General features: G+C 41.5%; 1 protein-coding gene across 1 annotated transcript; it reads left to right on the forward strand.

Annotated features, from left to right (window-relative positions):
• The first annotated feature begins 962 nt into the window (after positions 1–962).
• TARS1 (threonyl-tRNA synthetase 1) lies at positions 963–18,102 on the forward strand. Its single transcript, XM_082783295.1, has 19 exons — positions 963–1,036; positions 1,397–1,477; positions 2,506–2,696; positions 3,501–3,624; positions 4,723–4,844; positions 5,068–5,185; positions 6,039–6,103; positions 6,185–6,263; positions 6,852–6,998; positions 7,462–7,560; positions 8,270–8,436; positions 8,858–9,020; positions 9,103–9,240; positions 9,983–10,060; positions 13,409–13,509; positions 13,592–13,696; positions 14,508–14,580; positions 16,207–16,321; positions 17,632–18,102. Exons 1-19 carry the CDS (start codon positions 1,016–1,018, stop codon positions 17,778–17,780), a joined length of 2,136 nt encoding a protein of 711 aa, XP_082639421.1. The 5' UTR covers positions 963–1,015; the 3' UTR covers positions 17,781–18,102.
• The last annotated feature ends 483 nt before the right edge of the window (positions 18,103–18,585 follow it).

Consider the following 18,585-nt stretch of genomic DNA (forward strand, 5'->3'; position numbering starts at 1 on the left):
AGCCCATCTGTATGCCTGACCTCTGGTCTCAACTCTTCAAAGGCCCCTTCCAAATCAGGAGTCTATACCTGGATTTCTTTAAAATGTGGAGTTTTGTAATAAATGCCTTTCCTAAACCAGGTCACTTAGCTACTAGATATACGACTGCTCTGGAAGCCCATGGATACCATGAAGACGTAAATGGAAATACTATTTATTTTTACATAAAAACAACACCAGGGAAAGAAGGAGAGGAAGGTTACAATAGCAAAAAGTTGTGCCTGAATATTATGCCCGTTTTTCAGAGAACTCAGTGCCCTTCAGCCCCCATGATGCTAAGCCTCTCCTCAGGACAGTGCTAAGCGAAGCAAACTCCTGCAGTCCACATCGGACCCTCCATTTACCCCCTTCCTGCCCAGGTTATGATTGAATTTCTTCAGAATCTCTTCCATTTTTATTTTATTTTTATTTTTTTTAGTGGGAAATTGGACATTGCTCCATCAGATTTTGTGGGTCTCCTCTACAAAGAGAACTCCGAATAATTAGTTAATTCCCCCTTCAACGACTCTCCCTGGCTTTGGCGATCTGACTGAGGGGTCCCCCCTCAATCAGATGGGGAGCCCTGGAAATGCACCGGGTGCTTCTCCCCCCGGTCCTGCCGCCCTGCTGGAGGGGCAGGCTGCCGGCAAGAGGGCAGCAGGGACGCGGGGACAGAGCCCTGAGGGCTGGTGACAGGAGCTCCGCCATTTTGAGCTGCGGGCACCCCCAGCCAGCCGCCACCCCACGGCCCCCTCCCGCCGCCCTCACACCCCAGCATCCCCGTCCCTCTTCTTCCCGGCTCGGCTCCGTTCAGCCGTGCTCAGCCCTGCCCGGTGCTGCCCACCGGACCCATTGGCTCGGCTCTGTGGAGCCGCCTCCGGTTGCATCAGCTTCGGCTGCCGGGAAGCGCCTGCGCGGGGTCCTTCCCTTCCCTTCCCTGCTCCTCCCTCCCTCTCTCTCTCTCTCTCTCGGTGCCGGTTTGGCTCGGCGGGCAGCCATGGCAGGGGCTGATGGCCAGGTGGGCCCCGCAGCGTGCTGGGGGCAAGGGGGGCACCGGGGTCCGCTTGTCCAGGCTTCCCCCGGCTCCCCCTCACCGCTCCCGGGGGCTGCGCTGAGGCGGGGAGTCCCCGCGGCAGGCTGGGGAGGGGCGGCTGCTGCGGAGGGAGGACGGGTGCTGGTGGGGAACCGGGGCTGTCCCCAAAAAGTTTTTCCATCAAGGGGCCCCGGGGGTGTCCCCCCAGCTCCGGGGAGAGGCGGTGGGGTTGGCACGGTGCTTAATAAAAGGGGTCGGTGGGGTGGGTGCACCCCATGGTGCGTGGGGTTGGGGCGGCTCGCAGCGGCTGCTGGCATGTGAGGAAATGGTGTTTGCCCTCCCTAGGTAAATGCTGGGGGTGAAAACAAGGCAGACTGCGGGAAGAAGAAAGCGAAGGAAGGGGCCGGCGATGAAGGGCGCGCGGAGGTGAGCAGCCCTGGGGTCGTGTGGGGCAGTCCCTTGGTTTTGTGTGCTGCTGGCCGTGCTGCAGTGAATCCCCATCACTTACTTTATCCATCCTTTCAGTGAGGCATTTCCCCACTATTTCTTACTAAAGCAAAGTTTGCCTTGAAGTTGCTTTGTTGCCTTTGACAGCAAGTTCTATCAGCGTAATAGGGGAGCAGCTGAGATTTCCGCAGTTGCTGCTTCCTGCTGCCTTTCACTGTGCCCCTCGGTTGCACCAGGAGGTGGGCAGCAGATCTCAGCAGCAATTAAAGCCTACAAAAGATGTTCTTTCTTCAGTGTTTTGGTTTGGTATGAGTAAATGCATCTCTCTGACTGTGCACAGAGAGGGCCAGCTGCTAGCCAGTACTAAGCTGAGCTGGCCTTGTAGCTGTATGACCTGGGCTGTGCACAAGCTGCCAGCCTGACATCTTTATGTGACACGTAGACCAGTGGCACTTCCTCTCCAGGTGGCTCAGACTAGGGGTGTTCCCTAAGTTTTCTCACCTAATAATAAAAATCTACTTTTTTACTCTTCCACAATCTTTTCAGATTTATTTTTGTCCTTGTGTAGTTCATTAAACCAGTGTTTAATAAATCAATTTAAACACTGGTTTAATAAACTATGTAGTAGCTTGTTAACATATCTATAGTTAATTAAACAGGTGTACCATGGTGCATTTCAAAGTACTAATTACTAAGCTGAAGTCATATATAGTTATTAGATACTGATAATGATTGCTTGTTAGATACAGCATACATATAACTATAAATACAGTCACATAGCTCCCTTGTGAAAAGTCACAGAATCATCTAGGTTGGAAGAGACCTCCAGGATCATCGAGTCCAATCTCTGACCTAGCACTAACAAGTCTTCCACTAAACCATATCACTAAGCTCTGCATCTAAATGCAGAGCTTACATGCATTCTGTATATTTTCTTGACATAACGTGATAGTAGAGTATTCTAATAACCTATTGCATCTTTCTTTCTCTTTATTCTTGATATGTAGCTAAATCCCTGGCCTGCATTTATCAATGAGCGTTTAGAGATGTACAATAAACTTAAAGCTGAACATGATGCACTCCTGGCAGAAAGAGCTGCTAATGACAGTAAACCCATTAAAGTTACATTACCTGATGGCAAGCAGGTTGATGCTGAGTCCTGGAAGACAACTCCTTACCAAATTGCTTGTGGAATTAGGTATGATTCTATTCTGTGATACACTTACTAATTTTTAGACGGATCTACATCTGCAAGTCATGCCTATGATCATTAATGTTGGCATATGCAAAATTAGTTTACAGGGGCCTGGGGAAGGAAGATGATTTGGGTGATGTTTCACTTGATTTTTAGGGTGCAGTAACATTATGAGAGTCTTTTGCTTAACTGCAGTTTTACTTGCATGGGAGATAGCTGTCAAAAAGAACATTGCGCAGCTCTGGAGGACTCAAATGTGCCTTGGGGGGATTTGAACAATGCTTACTGAACACCCTAACAGTCAAAATTATCAAAGCTGGGTCATTCCTAGAAGTGAAATACCTTTTCTTTTGATTATTTTTTCATGCTTAGGTGTCATGTTATTGAAACTTTCTTTGCTTTTGTGATTTGGGCTCAAGGAATACTTTTTTTTTTTGCCTGCTTGAGATAAAACTATAAAGTCACTACGTTAGAAATGGTATCTAATAATTTTTAAAGGCGAAGCTCTGTTTTTATTGCAGTAGGATTTTGAAGTCAGGTTAGTACTTTGCCTCTAATTCAAATATGTTGATGAATGCATGAACGTCTAGTATACAATGCAGATTTCCTCCTACGTCTCTCAAGAGATGTGAGTAGGATTTTCATAAATGTTTAGGACTGGCTAAACTGCTCTTCCATTTGGAATTTATTTACGGCATTGTACCCACTCTGAGCACTCATGAAAATCTTATTCAACATGGAGGGCAAACCTGGCATATTTCTACCTGCTGATTTGAAATAATTACATACCATGTATTTATTCTCTAGCCAGGGCTTAGCTGACAACACTGTTATTGCTAAAGTGAACAAGGTGGTTTGGGATCTAGACCGTCCTCTGGAGGAGGACTGTACCCTGGAGCTGCTCAAGTTTGAAGATGAAGAGGCACAAGCAGTGAGTATCATCTAATTAAAATTTGTTTGCCTTTAGATTTTCATTAAACCCAACCTCAGTAGTTACTAGCATCTTTACTGTGCTCAAAAGAGGTGGAGGAGAAGGAGAGAAAAGGTTTGCTGTGTATGTACGTATGCATTTTCTTCATTAAGAAGAAAATGTGATACTGCAAATATTGTACATTCTGCTTTGTATTAGTTGACAATTCTGCTCGCAGTTGCTATAGTTTGTGCCAAGTCTGTTATGTTTTCAACCTTCGTGTTAACATAAAGTAGGTCCTTTGAGCTGGCCTCTTTAGCTGGACTGCAAAAGCAATGCTGAGTACAGAAGTACTGTCTATAGACATAAAAGAGATGAGTAAGCAGCTCTTAATCTTTTTACATACAGAAGTACGTACTTTATTTTGGCTCTTCATTCAGCTAAATGTAGATATCCATTATCTAGCCAAATTTTTCAGCTCTGTCTTTAGAAAAAGTTATTTGGTACTAGAAGCTTCAAACTCGTAACAGATATCTTGCATTCAAACTTAGGGTTTTCATCCTGACTAAATGATGGCTTTTGTGATACCTATGTTTTCTGATCCGTGCAGATAAAAGCAGACTGAAGTCTTAGAGATTTTGTTTTACTGTGTTAGAACATAAGGTGCACTACAAGACGTAGCACAGCTTTTAACTTTATGAGCTGTTCTATATCCATGCAGGACTTGCCATGCATAAAGTCTTTGCAGAACCTTAGCCTTGTGTTGAAAGTACACCTTGTCAGCTTTATGCTGTATATCAGTAGAGCTGATCAATTGAAGTTAACAGAAAAGAAGAAAAGTTGTTGGATTAGTTTCCTGACTTCTGGGCAAAACTGAATGATTTCAACAATGGCTGAAACTAAGAATTACTTGCTACAAGGCAGAAAACAATTTTCCAGTGTTACTTTTTGGAAGTGTTGATGCTTAGGATGGGAGTGTTTTGGGGCTTTTCTAATGACTGTTCTAATATGGGATCTGCATCAAGTACCCTTAAAAGCAGGTGTTCAAAAAAGTTTTAAATTAAACTGCTCAGAAATGCATTGTGCGTATTCATACTTGACCCCTTTTTTCACTTCCAGGTGTACTGGCACTCAAGTGCTCACATAATGGGTGAAGCTATGGAGCGAATCTACGGTGGCTGTTTGTGCTATGGTCCACCAATAGAAAATGGATTTTATTACGACATGTTCCTTGAGGAAGGGTAGGTTTTATATTTTTTTTCCTTTTTCAGAAGTAGGGAGATGGCAGTCACAGTCACACACCTCTCTGTTATTTGCTTGTTCCCAGAACAAAGTCATCTGCACTGCTGAAGATGGGTTTGTTCATTGCAGTGTGTCCCAGCCATAAGCCAATACATTGCAACCAGAACAGAAATTGCAAGTGAAAGTGAGAATGATTCGTTCTTTTGCGTGTGTTTATTTTAGGGGTGTATCAAGTAATGATTTCTCTGCTTTGGAAACATTATGCAAAAAGATCATGAAGGAAAAGCAAGCCTTTGAAAGACTGGAAGTTAAGAAGGAAACACTACTTGAAATGTTCAAGGTAGGCTGTTTATAATGTTACAATCATCACGCAGTTAGCCAAGTGTTCTATTAGTGGTAGAAGGTCTGTCAAATTAATTTCTAGAGATGTGTTTCTACAGACTCATGTGATATTTAACTTTAAAAAAATGAGCAAAGGCATCAGTTAAGTTTTCAGGAATGCGCATTATTTTTTTCTGCAACTGTAAGAATTGTAGGTCTTCCGCTGGGTGACCTTAGTGATACCATTGAATCCACATTCCTCATTTATTTCACATGGATGTAAATTTGCAGTTATATACAGATCATGTGCTGTTATGTGCCTGTTTTTATATTGGTTGTAGTAAAATGCCATGGTGATGCTACAACTGCATTTGTGATGCTCTCAGTAAGCTTCACACATTTTTTTTTAGCATAAAGACTTCTGGGAAGCTCCAAGCAACAATAAAAGCTGATCTTTCTCTTTTGTACCTAGCTGTAAATAATTCTCTGGCATTCAGAGATACTCAGTTTTCACTACTGAAACATCAGGAGACTCATAGTGTTATTCAGGTTGGAAAAGGCCTCAGCAGGTCTTCAGTCCAATCTCACGCGCAAGGCAGTGTCGACCAGGTTTCATGGGGCTTTGTCCATTTGGGTTCCAAATAGACTTGGAGGTTTAAAACTTTTAAGTATGGAGACTGAACAAGCTGCTCACTGGGCAGCTTGCTACTCTTTTTGAGCTATGTAGCAACGTAGTAGTATACTGTACAGCTGTCTTGCATAACCCTCTTTTGATGTAGTGTAGCATCAAGTTTGCAAATAGTGTAAACTGCTTGTCAGCTCTACTGCTTAACAAGGAGTTAACAAATATGTGTTGTGTTTTTTCTTCTCAGTATAACAAATTTAAGTGTCGCATCCTGAATGAGAAGGTCAATACTCCAACTACAACAGTATACAGGTGATTATACACACATAATAATATTACTGGATAAAACTTGGCAGGAGGAAGTATACTAAACGAATATTTTCCTGTTCTTAGGTGTGGCCCCTTGATAGATTTATGCAGAGGGCCTCATGTCAGACATACTGGCAAGATAAAGACCATAAAAATTCATAAGGTAAGGGCTGAAACTACCTTAGAAAAATGTGTTTATTTGAAAGCATGTTGCTGTTTTTGGGCAATATGACAGCACATTATCCAAGAATGTAATGCAATGTGGATAGCCTGGCCACAAACTCAATTTAACCAATTGGTGAAGGGTTGTGTGCTACAAGAATGATGTTCAGGTGGTGCGAAGGCCAGCTAGGTGGCCAGGGCTTGCACTTCCAGCACAGATCAGAAAATGAGTCTGGCTTAATTCTTGGTTAAACTGTATCAGCTAGAGTTTTTAGTTTTTGCTCAGCTGATGGTTATAGCCAAGTTTAGTTGGAGTAGATGGCTACAGAAAGAGGCAGTGGGCTATAAAAAAAAAAAAAAAGACTAAATAGAGCTCAAAAAAAATCTTAATATATATTCTATTTGTCTCTTAGTGCATTTTTCTCATCAGTGCTATGTATTTATGATTAAAACTCTCCTTGTGCCATAGTTACCCTACGTTATGTATAGCGATTTGTTAATGATTGCATGTCTTTTCACAGCAGGTGGTAGTAGTAAAATATCAGGCTACTCCTTTTATTCATCATTTCATTTACTTTTCTGCATGCAGAACTCCTCTACCTATTGGGAAGGCAAGGCTGATATGGAATCACTCCAGCGCATCTATGGAATTTCATTCCCAGATGCAAAAATGCTGAAGGAGTGGGAGAAGTTCCAGGAAGAGGCTAAAAGCAGAGATCACAGAAAAATTGGGCGGGTGAGACAGTCTGTCTGGCAATGTATTTCACAAACACACTGTATACATGACCTCATAACTAGAAGCATCTCAAAGACCACACTTGGCTGCCACAGCCAAGATGTGACATGTCAGTATTTTCAGTCAAGTTTCAAAGCCAGGTGCTTTTCCCTCGAAGAGCATCAAAAGCCCTAAAGTAAGCAACTCATCTTTAGAGCTTTCTCTCTTTAAACATAATATCTTTTGTCCACAGATTAACCAGTACATTACCTGAATGCTTTGGCATGCAAAACACACCACTTCAGTCTGTAGGCAATGCTCATGCCTACCTGGGTTGCTACAGCTTGTTCCCAATATGGGGATTTTTTATTTGTGTTTTTTAACTTTGGTGCTGCCCAGTCAGTAGCAATTAATTTGTGAATATTCAGGGAAAAAATGGCTATACAATTACTTTTTTTTTTTTCAAATATTATTTTTCTTGCAGGACCAAGAATTGTTTTTCTTTCATGAACTCAGCCCTGGTAGTTGTTTTTTCCTGCCAAAAGGAGCTTACATTTATAACACATTAATTGAGTTCATCCGGGTAAGTAATGTCTTTTGGAAATCTTATAGAAGAAATTGCTTTAGAAAAATGTGTAACAGTATACAACAGACTAACAGTATAAATTGAGTTGAATTGAATGGCTGTTCAATCCTAGTTCTGTAACCCATGGTACTAAAGAAACCTGTTTTTTTAGAGATGGTCTTTTAATAATCTCTGCCGAATTATGTTTTTATTAGAACTTTATTAACATGCAGTTAAAGCAGTAATAATGATGATCTGGAGTATGGATTCTTTGACAACTAAAAGTACAGCTAAACTCAGTACAGATGTTCCACAAATCCATGTTGGTTTGATTTGATGAATGTATTTAACTCGACCTTGTAGAGTTATTTGTTATAAAAATGAAAAAAAAAATCCTGATCTACGTGTTGCAATATATAAAAATCTGTGTATTGTTATTTTATGTTTGGGCTGAGATGTACTACCAAGTGTCATTGATTAATGAGAGACTGCTGCTTCGCTTGCTGGGAGGGAACTTGTTCTTCTTGCTCAGAGTTGTTTGGGGGAAGGGTGTTGCTGGTGGAAGGGAGGTATCCTGCAATCTTCAGCTTGTTTTTATTTATTTATTTTATTGAGTCACGGACTTCAATAAGGCAGCACTTCCATGTTTTTGTGGCTCCAGATCAAAGGCTGAGTACCATTACTTTTGTTTGCATATTATTTATTTTATGTACTGGCTCTGTTTTAGAGTGAGTATCGAAAACGTGGATTCCAGGAGGTTGTCACTCCAAATATTTTCAACAGCAAACTATGGATGACTTCAGGGCACTGGCAGCATTACAGTGACAACATGTTTTCCTTTGAAGTAGAGAAAGAAATCTTTGCTCTGAAGCCTATGAACTGTCCAGGACACTGGTAAATACACATAATCTTTGATAAATTGTGTGTTGTAGTTATGAGTCTTGGTGCCTATAAGCTCTCTCTATTGAGACCCTGAGAAATGTCGTTTTTATGTTATTACAATGGTTGTGTTTTAGAACTGAAGCTCACTTTGGTGCTAAGAACTCTGGATAGCTAAACCAGCTACCAGGGCACAGTCAGTTTTGTTGCAATTTAGTCATTCAGGTTTTAATGCTCGGTTCAGGAGGTGTTGCCTTCTCTGTGTGAAGTGGGGGAAGCGTATCAGCTATAAAAGAATACCTGTTTTTTGTGTTTGTGTGTTTTTTTTTTTCCCCACTGAGAAAAACGGTGGTAAATGACTGTATTCAGGTTACATCATTGACATCATGGGCATTTAGTAATGCCTATTATTCAAGTTATAAACTTTCTCCTTCAGCCTTATGTTTGATCATCGTCCAAGATCATGGCGTGAGCTGCCATTACGGTTGGCAGATTTTGGCGTTCTGCATCGCAACGAACTGTCAGGAGCTCTCACAGGACTCACTCGAGTACGTCGGTTCCAGCAGGATGATGCTCACATATTCTGTGCTATGGAACAGGTATGGGTTGCTGTTAAATGAAATCGGGTATTAGCATAGCTGAATTTTCCATGGTTGAGACTTAATTTCCGTTCTTATAAAGATTGAAGAGGAGATAAAGAGCTGTCTGCAGTTCTTGCGTTCCGTGTATGATGTCTTCGGATTTTCCTTTAAACTGAATCTCTCCACTCGTCCTGAAAAGTACCTGGGAGATATCAAAGTGTGGAATGAAGCTGAAAAGGTAAATAATTTTTATTAATTTTCTATATGAAAGCAAGGTTGCAGTTGGAAGTCCTGTAAGAACACACTGCCTTCTGGGAGGTAACAGTTGCAGCCTGTTACCTGAGAAATGTAACTTAGTAACACTTCAATTCCATCTGGGTACTAGCAGTAGCTTTCGTATGCACACCATACATGTCATTATTTTCCATACAAAAGTGATCTCTGTGTCACAGACAAATTATGTCTCCTTTTTTTGTAACTGATTGAAAAATTGAAGTGGGGGGAGGGAGGATGAAGAGAACCAAGTCTGACAGCCCCTGTATATATAATAAGACTGAACAGTCTTCCAAAAAACAGGCTGTTTTCACGATTAAAGTGTTAGCCCTTGCAGATTCAGTGGTTGGCAGAAGACAGGGCAAGAAGAGACACTAGATGTATGTGGGATGGATTCTCAAGATTTACAAACTTTGAATCTATCATAAAAAGTTCTTGAATCTTAGCTAGCGCTGCTTGTTTGGCCTCTTCCAAAATATATACATCAGCTTTGTTTAAATTTGGAGTAAATTATTTAAATTTATTTATTTTAGCTTGGACGCTTCCAAAATTCACCTTTTTCAGAAAAGTAATGAGGTGGATTGGAATATGTTGCAATAGTTATGGGGAAATAACTGTAAGTCTGGTAGTGTTAGATGCCTGTAGCGGCAGGCTGACCTGATGCTGTAACATGGAAGCAAATGAGTGTATATGTCCTTTATTTCTAGCAACTGGAAAACAGCCTGAATGACTTCGGTGAGAAGTGGGAGTTGAACCCTGGCGATGGAGCTTTCTATGGACCTAAGGTTAGTATGTTGCACTGGACTTCTGGCTGGGTTAGGCTTTTAATTCTTTTTGGATGAGGTAGACAAAAGCTTATACAATTCCTTGCTTTCCATTCATGCCACTGCAATCTTAGTGGTGGGGGTAGCATGTAAATACTGTTCATCTCAGTACGGCAGAGGAGCAGGAAAAAATGGAAGTCTTTGTCTTCATAAAATCATGCTAACTACAGATATACCCAGAAAGATGAGTGTTAGGTGTCTATTTGTACAGAATGTTTGCCAAGCAACATATATAAATACCTGACCAAGAAAAAGGAATTCTGCTTTCAGTTAATTATACAAATACAGATGGACACAGTGCTGCTAACACATAAAGAATGTTTTTTATATCTTATTATGAGAAAGGAGAAAAAAATACTATGGTGATGCTCTTGGGTTTTATTCATGATCTTCTTGGTAAAGACAGCTTTTATTTTCTACTCATTCTGTACGTTCCCTTCCAATGTAACGCTGTAGCTAATTTTTTCAGTGTCAGTATGTCTTTTTAAAGCATTGATGCTATTTAGTTTTGGCTGGAGGATACAGAACAAAACTGATTCTTGAAGTGAGAAATTGGTACAAGCTGAGATAGTTGGCTTGTAAAAGTACAAGACTTGGAGTATCATAGAATCATAGGATGGCTCAGGTTGGAAGGGGCCTTAAATCTAGTTCCAACCCCCCTGCCATGGGCAGTGATGCCACCCACCAGACCAGGTTGTCCAAAGCCCCATCCAGCCTGGCCTTGAACACCTCCAGGGATGGAGCATTCACAGCTTCTCTGGGCAGCCTGTGCCAGGGCCTCACCACCCTCAGAGTGAAGAATTTCCTCCTCCCATCTTATGTACACCTACCCTCTTTTAGTTTAAAGCCATTCCCCCTTGTCCTATCATTATCTATCTGAGTAAAGAATCCCTCTTCATCCTTCTTATAAGATCCCTTTAAGTACTGAAACGTCTCACTGAGGTCTCCCTGGAGCCTTCTCTTCTCCAGGCTGAGCACCCCCAGCTCTCTCAGCCAGACTTCACAGGAGAGGTGCCCCAGTCCTCTGAGCATCTTTGTGGCCCTCCTCTGAACCCGCTCTAACAGCCCCACATCCTTCTTGTGCTCGGGGCCCCAGGCCAGGACGCAGCACTCCAGGTGGGGCCTCACCAGGGCAGAGCAGAGGGGCACAATCCCCTCCCTCCACCTGCTGCCCACCCCTCTGTTGCTGCAGCCCAGGACGCAGTTGGCCTGCTGGGCTGCAGGCACACACTGCTGGCTCGTGTCGAGCTTTTTGTCCACCAGAACCCTCAGATCCTTCTCTGCAGGGCTGCTCTCACTGGGTTCTTCTCCCAGTCTGTGCTCCTATCACTGATTGTCCTGACCCAAGTGCAGCACCTTGCACTTGGACTTGTTGAGTAGGAAGGGAAGTTTTGTTGTTGTTGTGTTTGTTTTGTTTTATATAGTTATCTAATATTTTATGGTGGTGTTTGGCTGGAATTTCCCGTTTTCCCAGCTACATAAATTCCGACTTCCTTGACAGAGGGAAAGTATTCTGTGATTTTTATTTTTTTTCTACATAGCTTTAATACTTGTTTAATTAATCAAACCCTGTTTACACTTACAAGCCATTTGCAGTTTAAGCAGAACTGAGTAGCTTAGTGGGAGATATGAACAGGAGGTGGCAGTGTTGTTGGATCAGCATTACCAAAGCAATTGCTGCATTACAAGCAATCCTTTTGGTGATCAGTGAATCCTAATGCAATAATCTTGTAGAAAGCAAACAAAAAGGAAATCCTAACCCTGTCTTCATATTATCTTTTTTTTTTTTTTTTTTTTTTTTTGTAAATAATCTTAACATTGTTTATTAAACATTTCTGGAAAAAAAAATAAATCTTACATTTGTTGGCATGGTTTTGTAGCTGTAGCTGCACTGAGTTTTGCTGGTGGGTTTTGTTATTAATAAAGACCCTTGCACTGGTTTTGCATCTTTTTAAGAGCTTCCTCTTCAGGAAATTCTTTGATTTGCTTCCTTTTTGCACAGATTAAGTAGAACTTTCCAGAAATTTTGATATCTTTGAGCATAAGGACACAGAGCCTTACAAAGAGCTTGTCAGTGTTTCCCTAATAGACATAAATTTTGTCTAGCTTTTTAATCAGTCTAGTAAACCAGTTCTGATTTTTTTTCTCTGTATGCTAACTGAATCAATTTCACTTTATAGATTGTAGGTGGAATGCGTTTTAACAGCTTATTGTAACTTGAAATGCAAACAAGATTTAGTAACTTCCTCAGGTCATTTGAAAGGAGGCAAATATCCACAAGAACACTTTGTTAGCCTTACACTTGCTCCTAATACACTAGCTAAAGTAAAGTGAGCAAACATAGCTTTTTGCGATGATTTTAATGGAAACTGGTTAAAGTTGCGTTGTTAGGTAAAGCTCTACATCCAGGGAACCTTTAAACCAACTTCGAATATTTCTTTTCCTACTCTAAGTTGATGATCTGGAATTAAAGATGGTTGTTAGTGACTTATTTTGATAAAAACTGTCTGATGAGTAGCTGAACTATGATAAACTGCTGCTGAATGCAAAATTTTTGATCAGTTATTATTTAGCTAAATGACTTTTGAAAGACACTTATCACTTCTGTGAGTAAAACAGTGATCTGTTCATTTTGTATATAAGTTAAAATAAGGTAAACAGCCCCAACATATAGCCAGACTGGTAAAACAATGAAGAAGAGGGCAATTCACTAAATAAGTAAGGTCCAAATACTATAAATTAACAGTTTTCTAGCTGTCTATTTGTCTAACTTCTATCATTAGTGTATCCAGGATTAAAGTATAAGGTGCAATAGATACAAAAGTCTTTACTGTAGATATTCACATGCAGACCAAGTGTCACTATGATCCTTGTTGGTAAGTGGACTATTTAACAACAGGATGTGCATCCTGTGTCCAGGATTTTTGGAGCTTATTGCTGAGTTCTGAGCCAACACCCACAACTGCCCACCCTCCCTTGACATGCTGCTGAATGTACTCAGTGAAAAGACTCATGGAAGTCCCATGAAAAACAAAGCAAACTCACAGAAAATACTGAGGTATTCGATATAGTCCACTGTGAAGTAATGTTTCTCTGCTTGCTTACCTTGTTTTTAGTTCTAATGTTTGCATCAGAACCTGCAAATCATTTTAAAACGTAGGCTGAAGTGAAAGTATGTTGTCAAAAAACATACATAGTTCCTCTGTAGTATATTAGTGAAAGCTTCTGTCCTAAAACAGTGAGTTTGCTCTCAGAGTGACAATCTTGTATCATAAACTCTTATAAAGTTTCAATTTTTTGTTTCCTAAGATTGACATTCAGATTAAAGATGCCATCGGCCGCTACCACCAATGTGCTACAATCCAGCTAGACTTCCAGCTGCCGGTCAGATTTAACCTCACCTTTGTCAGGTAAGCGCAGAGGCTGGTGATCATAACTGCTATATAATTTAACCTTTCCGTCACTTATATGTGTAACTAACTTTATTCACAGCCATGATGGTAATGACAAGACAAGACCGGTTATCATTCACCGGGCTATCCTGGGATCTGTGGAGAGAATGATCGCCATTCTAACTGAAAACTATGGAGGCAAATGGTAATGTTGGAAAGCAGATTTTGAGCAAACACTTTCAAATTGAGGATAAATTAGCATACAAGAGTTAAGAGGGTTCGTTTTATTTCCCTGCTACAGAGGCATGCTATAAGTATACCACAAGGCAGTTCCTTCTGAATCCCTTTCTTCAGGTATTAAATAATTCTACATAAGGTAGCCTCTATGTGATACCACTCTTGCATGTGCAGCATACAGCTCATCTGTCTGAGGTGTGTATCTCTCACCTTGCTCTTCCAGCTGCACCGCACAGCAGAGAGTCATGGTAATCTCCTTAATGTGCTGAGGTATAGAATCACAGAATCATAGAATGGCCTGGGTTGAAAAGGACTTCAGAGGTCATCTAGTTTCAACCCTCCTGCTCTGGGCAGGGTTGCCAACCACTAGAGGAGACTGCCCAGAGCCATATCCAATCTGGCCTTGAATGCGTCCAGGGATGGGGCATCCACAACCTCCCTGGGCAACCTGTTCCAGTGCCTCACCATCCTCCTGAGTGGAAAACTTTCTCCTAATTTCTAACCTAAATCTCCCCTGTTGAGTTGCTGTCTGTTGTAAAACACAGCTTGAATCCTCAGGTCAAAAAGTACTTTTTGCCCACGCTGCAGTTCTTTTAGATGCTCAAGTTTTCTGGAAGGTAAGCTGTAACTTGAGCATAGGGCTGTCATCACATCTCAACCCAATCTAAGCTGCTGGCTTAATGAATCTCTCATGCAGATTTTAGTCCCATCTGTTAGCAGCATTTTCTGTACTGAAAAATACTAAAAGCTGTATAACTTCTTTTATTTCTTTATTGAAGGCCACTCTGGCTGTCCCCACAGCAGGTAATGGTGGTACCAGTAGGACCAACGTGTGATGAATATGCTCAAAAGGTGAAGTATATGATTTTGGGGTGCTTTTTTTTTCTTCCCAGTTTCAGAAATGCTGTATTTAGTTGAGATACTCAGTCATTAATTACTAGATACCAATCATAGAATCATAGAATCATAGAATATCCTGAGTTGGAAGGGACCCTTAAGGATCATCAAGTCCAACTCTTGACACCGCACAGGTCTACCCAAAAGTTCAGACCATGTGCCTAAGTTCACAGTCCAATCTCTTCTTAAATTCAGACAGGCTCGGTGCAGTGACCACTTCCCTGGGGAGCCTGTTCCAGTGTGCAACCACCCTCTCTGTGAAGAACCCCCTCCTGACGTCCAGCCTAAATTTCCCCTGCCTCAGCTTAACCCCGTTCCTGCGGGTCCTGTCACTAGTGTTAATGGAGAAAAGGTCTCCTGCCTCTTGACACCCCCTTACGAGGAAGTTGTAGACTGTGATGAGGTCCCCCCTCAGCCTCCTCTTCTCCAGGCTGAACAGGCCCAGTGACCTCAGCCGTTCCTCGTACGTCTTCCCCTCAAGGCCTTTCACCATCTTCGTAGCCCTCCTCTGGACACTTTCCAACAGTTTCATGTCCTTTTTATACTGTGGTGCCCAGAACTGCACACAGTACTCGAGGTGAGGCCGCACCAGCGCAGAGTAGAGCGGGACAATCACCTCCCTTGACCTACTAGCGATGCCGTGCTTGATGCACCCCAGGATACGATTGGCCCTCCTGGCTGCCAGGGCACACTGCTGGCTCATATTCAACTTGCTGTCTATCACGACTCCCAGATCCCTCTCTTCTAGGCTGCTCTCCAGCGTCTCATCGCCCAGTCTGTACATGCAGCCAGGGTTTCCCCGTCCCAGGTGCAGGACCCGGCACTTGCTCTTATTGAACTTCATGCGGTTGGTGATCGCCCAGCTCTCCAACCTGTCCAGATCCCTCTGCAAGGCCTTTACGCCCTCATTTGAGTCCACAAATAGTAGTATTTTTCTGAGATAAATACTATAAGTCTTTGCATATTACATTATATCACTTGTGTATATTACAATGATAGTAAACTGCTGAAGTTTTAGAAGGATTTTAAAGAGCCAGTAAAATAGATTTTGGGTACCCAAACATCAAATACTTATCTTTGTGAGGTTTTTATTATTGGAAAGCTCAGATTTTCAGCTAGAGGAAAAAACTATCTTCAAGTTGCAGCCATATCCATCCTGCAGAGCATTAAGAAAGATAGAAAGGTCTTATCTTTAGCATTCAGCAAACCTTTTTCTGTATTTCTTTCAAGCTCATGATACATAAGTAAGTCTGCAAAATTAATAAACTTAAAAAAAAATGTATCTTCTAATTGAAAACCCCACCACAGTGCTACCATTTACAGTATCAAACCAGAGTAAGTGTTCAGCCCAAAACATTAGGTATTGACACCACTACTCACTGATTTAATGTGTGTGTACTTGTATGATAGCAGGCCTCGTTTTTGTTCTTTGAACTAGGCTCATTGCCAAGGCTCAAGCCAATGACAATGTCTTTGGTTTAGTGGAGGTCAGATAAGCTTGACAGGCTTAACTCTACAGGTCACAAATAGTTCATCATCACAATTTATCCCATTGTGACAGTTTAAATACTTTTTCCCTAGGTCAGACAGCAATTCCATGATGCTGGATTAATGGCAGATATCGATGTAGATCCTGGGTGCACACTGAACAAGAAGATCCGAAATGCTCAGCTTGCACAGTATAACTTCATTCTGGGTAATGTATAGTGAATTTGTTACCTTATCCTGGCTGACTTTTTCAGACAGGTGCTCTGAGCAGGTGGTAGTGTTTTAGCTCACTTTGCTCCTTCAGACTCTACATTCCAGATAGCCTCCCCTGTATAATGGTGGGCAGCCCTTGCATGTACAGGTGTTTGTGAAAGGAGGTCCCTGTTGTGTGGCCCAAGGCATTGCTGCTGCTTTATAAAAAGTTCTTTGCTGTTTTCTGGTCAGCAGTGTGGATGCATTAAATCTAATGGCACTTGTCACTCAGATTGTTAATTGTGGTTGTGAATTATTCCTTCCCCTTCTTGGTCCCCCCACGTAATTTATGCTCTCATTTCAAGTAGTACCCTAAGTTCACTTCATTCAGCTGTGGTGCATTTGGTGCTCTGAGCATGTGGTGCTCTGAGGAGACTTGGAAGAAAAGGTGATGTAGGGACAATGAGAAACTGCCCCTGAAGCACATGATTTGAAGCAGCACCAAAGTCATGTACTTGAGCTGTAGCACTGACCTTACATCTGTGGGCAAACCACAAAAGTTGAAGGAGTCTATTGGAGAGAAACTCTACTCTCACAGTAATTTACAGAATCATGAATAAAGTTCTTTTGTTATTTAAAACTTTAAGCATATGATACAGATAAGATGCAACCACGTTTTACCTTGAAGACCACAAATGGTCAGCCTACCAAGAAAAAAATCACACCTAACTTATATTCAGAGGCTATTTCAAAAAGTTGTCAAATACCTGCAGATGAGCAATCTGCCACTAAGTATAGAAATGCAATTTCTCATAGCTACCTCCAAGTATATTACATAAATTTTTTATTAGTAATGAGACATACAGATACTGTCTTGGTATCTATCAATGTTTAATTTAAATATATAGCTTTGGGCTTTGCTGTCTTGTTTCTGTAAAGCAAACAAATAGCTCTTGATTATTTACAGTCAAGCTGTATTTCTAACTTTTGCCCATGGAATTCTCCTACATTTATTTTTCATTTCAACTTTCTGGGTCTTTTTACTATCAAACTTGGCTTATGCAGTTTATTCATTTCTTTACTCACATTTTGCTAAATTGCTATTTAAGATATACTAAAACCTATTGAGTGATATGAGATTAAATAAAGCTATTAACTGTCACAGATCTAAGTTAGGGGGGCTGGGAGAAGGGCAAATGAGGATTTGGTGTTGTGTTGTATGTTTATTAGAATACTTGTTTAACATGCCTGTGCTTTAAGGGAATTGGTAGGCAGTATAGATTGTTGAATGTTAAGTTCATTCCTTTACATCTTGGTTGTTTCTAGTTGTTGGTGAGAAGGAGAAGGCCAGCGGAACAGTTAACATCCGTACCAGAGATAACAAGGTTCATGGTGAGCGTACAATTGCTGAAACGGTGGAGCGACTGCTGGAACTGAAACGTTCTCGATCCAAACAAGCTGAAGAGGAATTTTAACACCACCTGCTCTACCTGGCATAAAATGATTCTGGTGTTCCTAACTTGGTTAACTGCAGGTTGTTTGTACTGTAATGGATTGGCAGAGATCTTTAGTTAGACATGTCTCTTTCTGTAAAAATCAGTTTCTCACCAACCTTGAAGTAAGATTTCCTGGCCTCTGATCAATGACAGATGAAGCAAGATGACTTCGTGTGACTGCAAGAGAAAATGGAAATGTTAATTGGGGATACTTATAGCACTCTTAACTTTTAAAATAAAATACATTTTCATAAAAAATGTTTTTCATGAAAGTTGAACAATAAACCTCAGACTTAAGAAACCGCATAGAAGCCCTGTGCTACAGCAGCTTCGGAAGTATCTCCTTTAGCAAGATGAGTGATACCTCACAGTCTAGTCTGCTGCTCTTACACCAGTTAAACACATTGACACTGAACAGTTCCTAGTCACAGGAGCTGGGAAATGAACAGAAGTCTCCCAGTTCAGCATGTTTTGGTGCATCTGGGAGGTCGCAGCTCTCACTCCGTGACAGTCCAGCAGTGGGGCTTGTCTGCTACATAGCATTGAGCTGCTTACCAAGGCCAAGCTCTACCCTTCTCCAAAGGCTGCACCTGAAACGTGCTCGTTCTCAGAGTAAGCTCCTTCCAGCTGTGGGAAAGGGTATGAGTGGAAGAGGTAGGGCCAAAGCAGCTAAGGAAGCCGGGATCCTTAGGGGTTGGTTGGTTGGTTGGTTGTTTTTTTAGACATGCCTTTTTTTTTAACATGGAACAGTTCCCTCCTGTGGAACACTCTGTACCAAGCCTTA

The sequence above is a fragment of the Aythya marila genome (assembly GCF_965140915.1).
Source record: "Aythya marila genome assembly, chromosome: Z".
NCBI classification, from domain to species: domain Eukaryota; kingdom Metazoa; phylum Chordata; class Aves; order Anseriformes; family Anatidae; genus Aythya; species Aythya marila.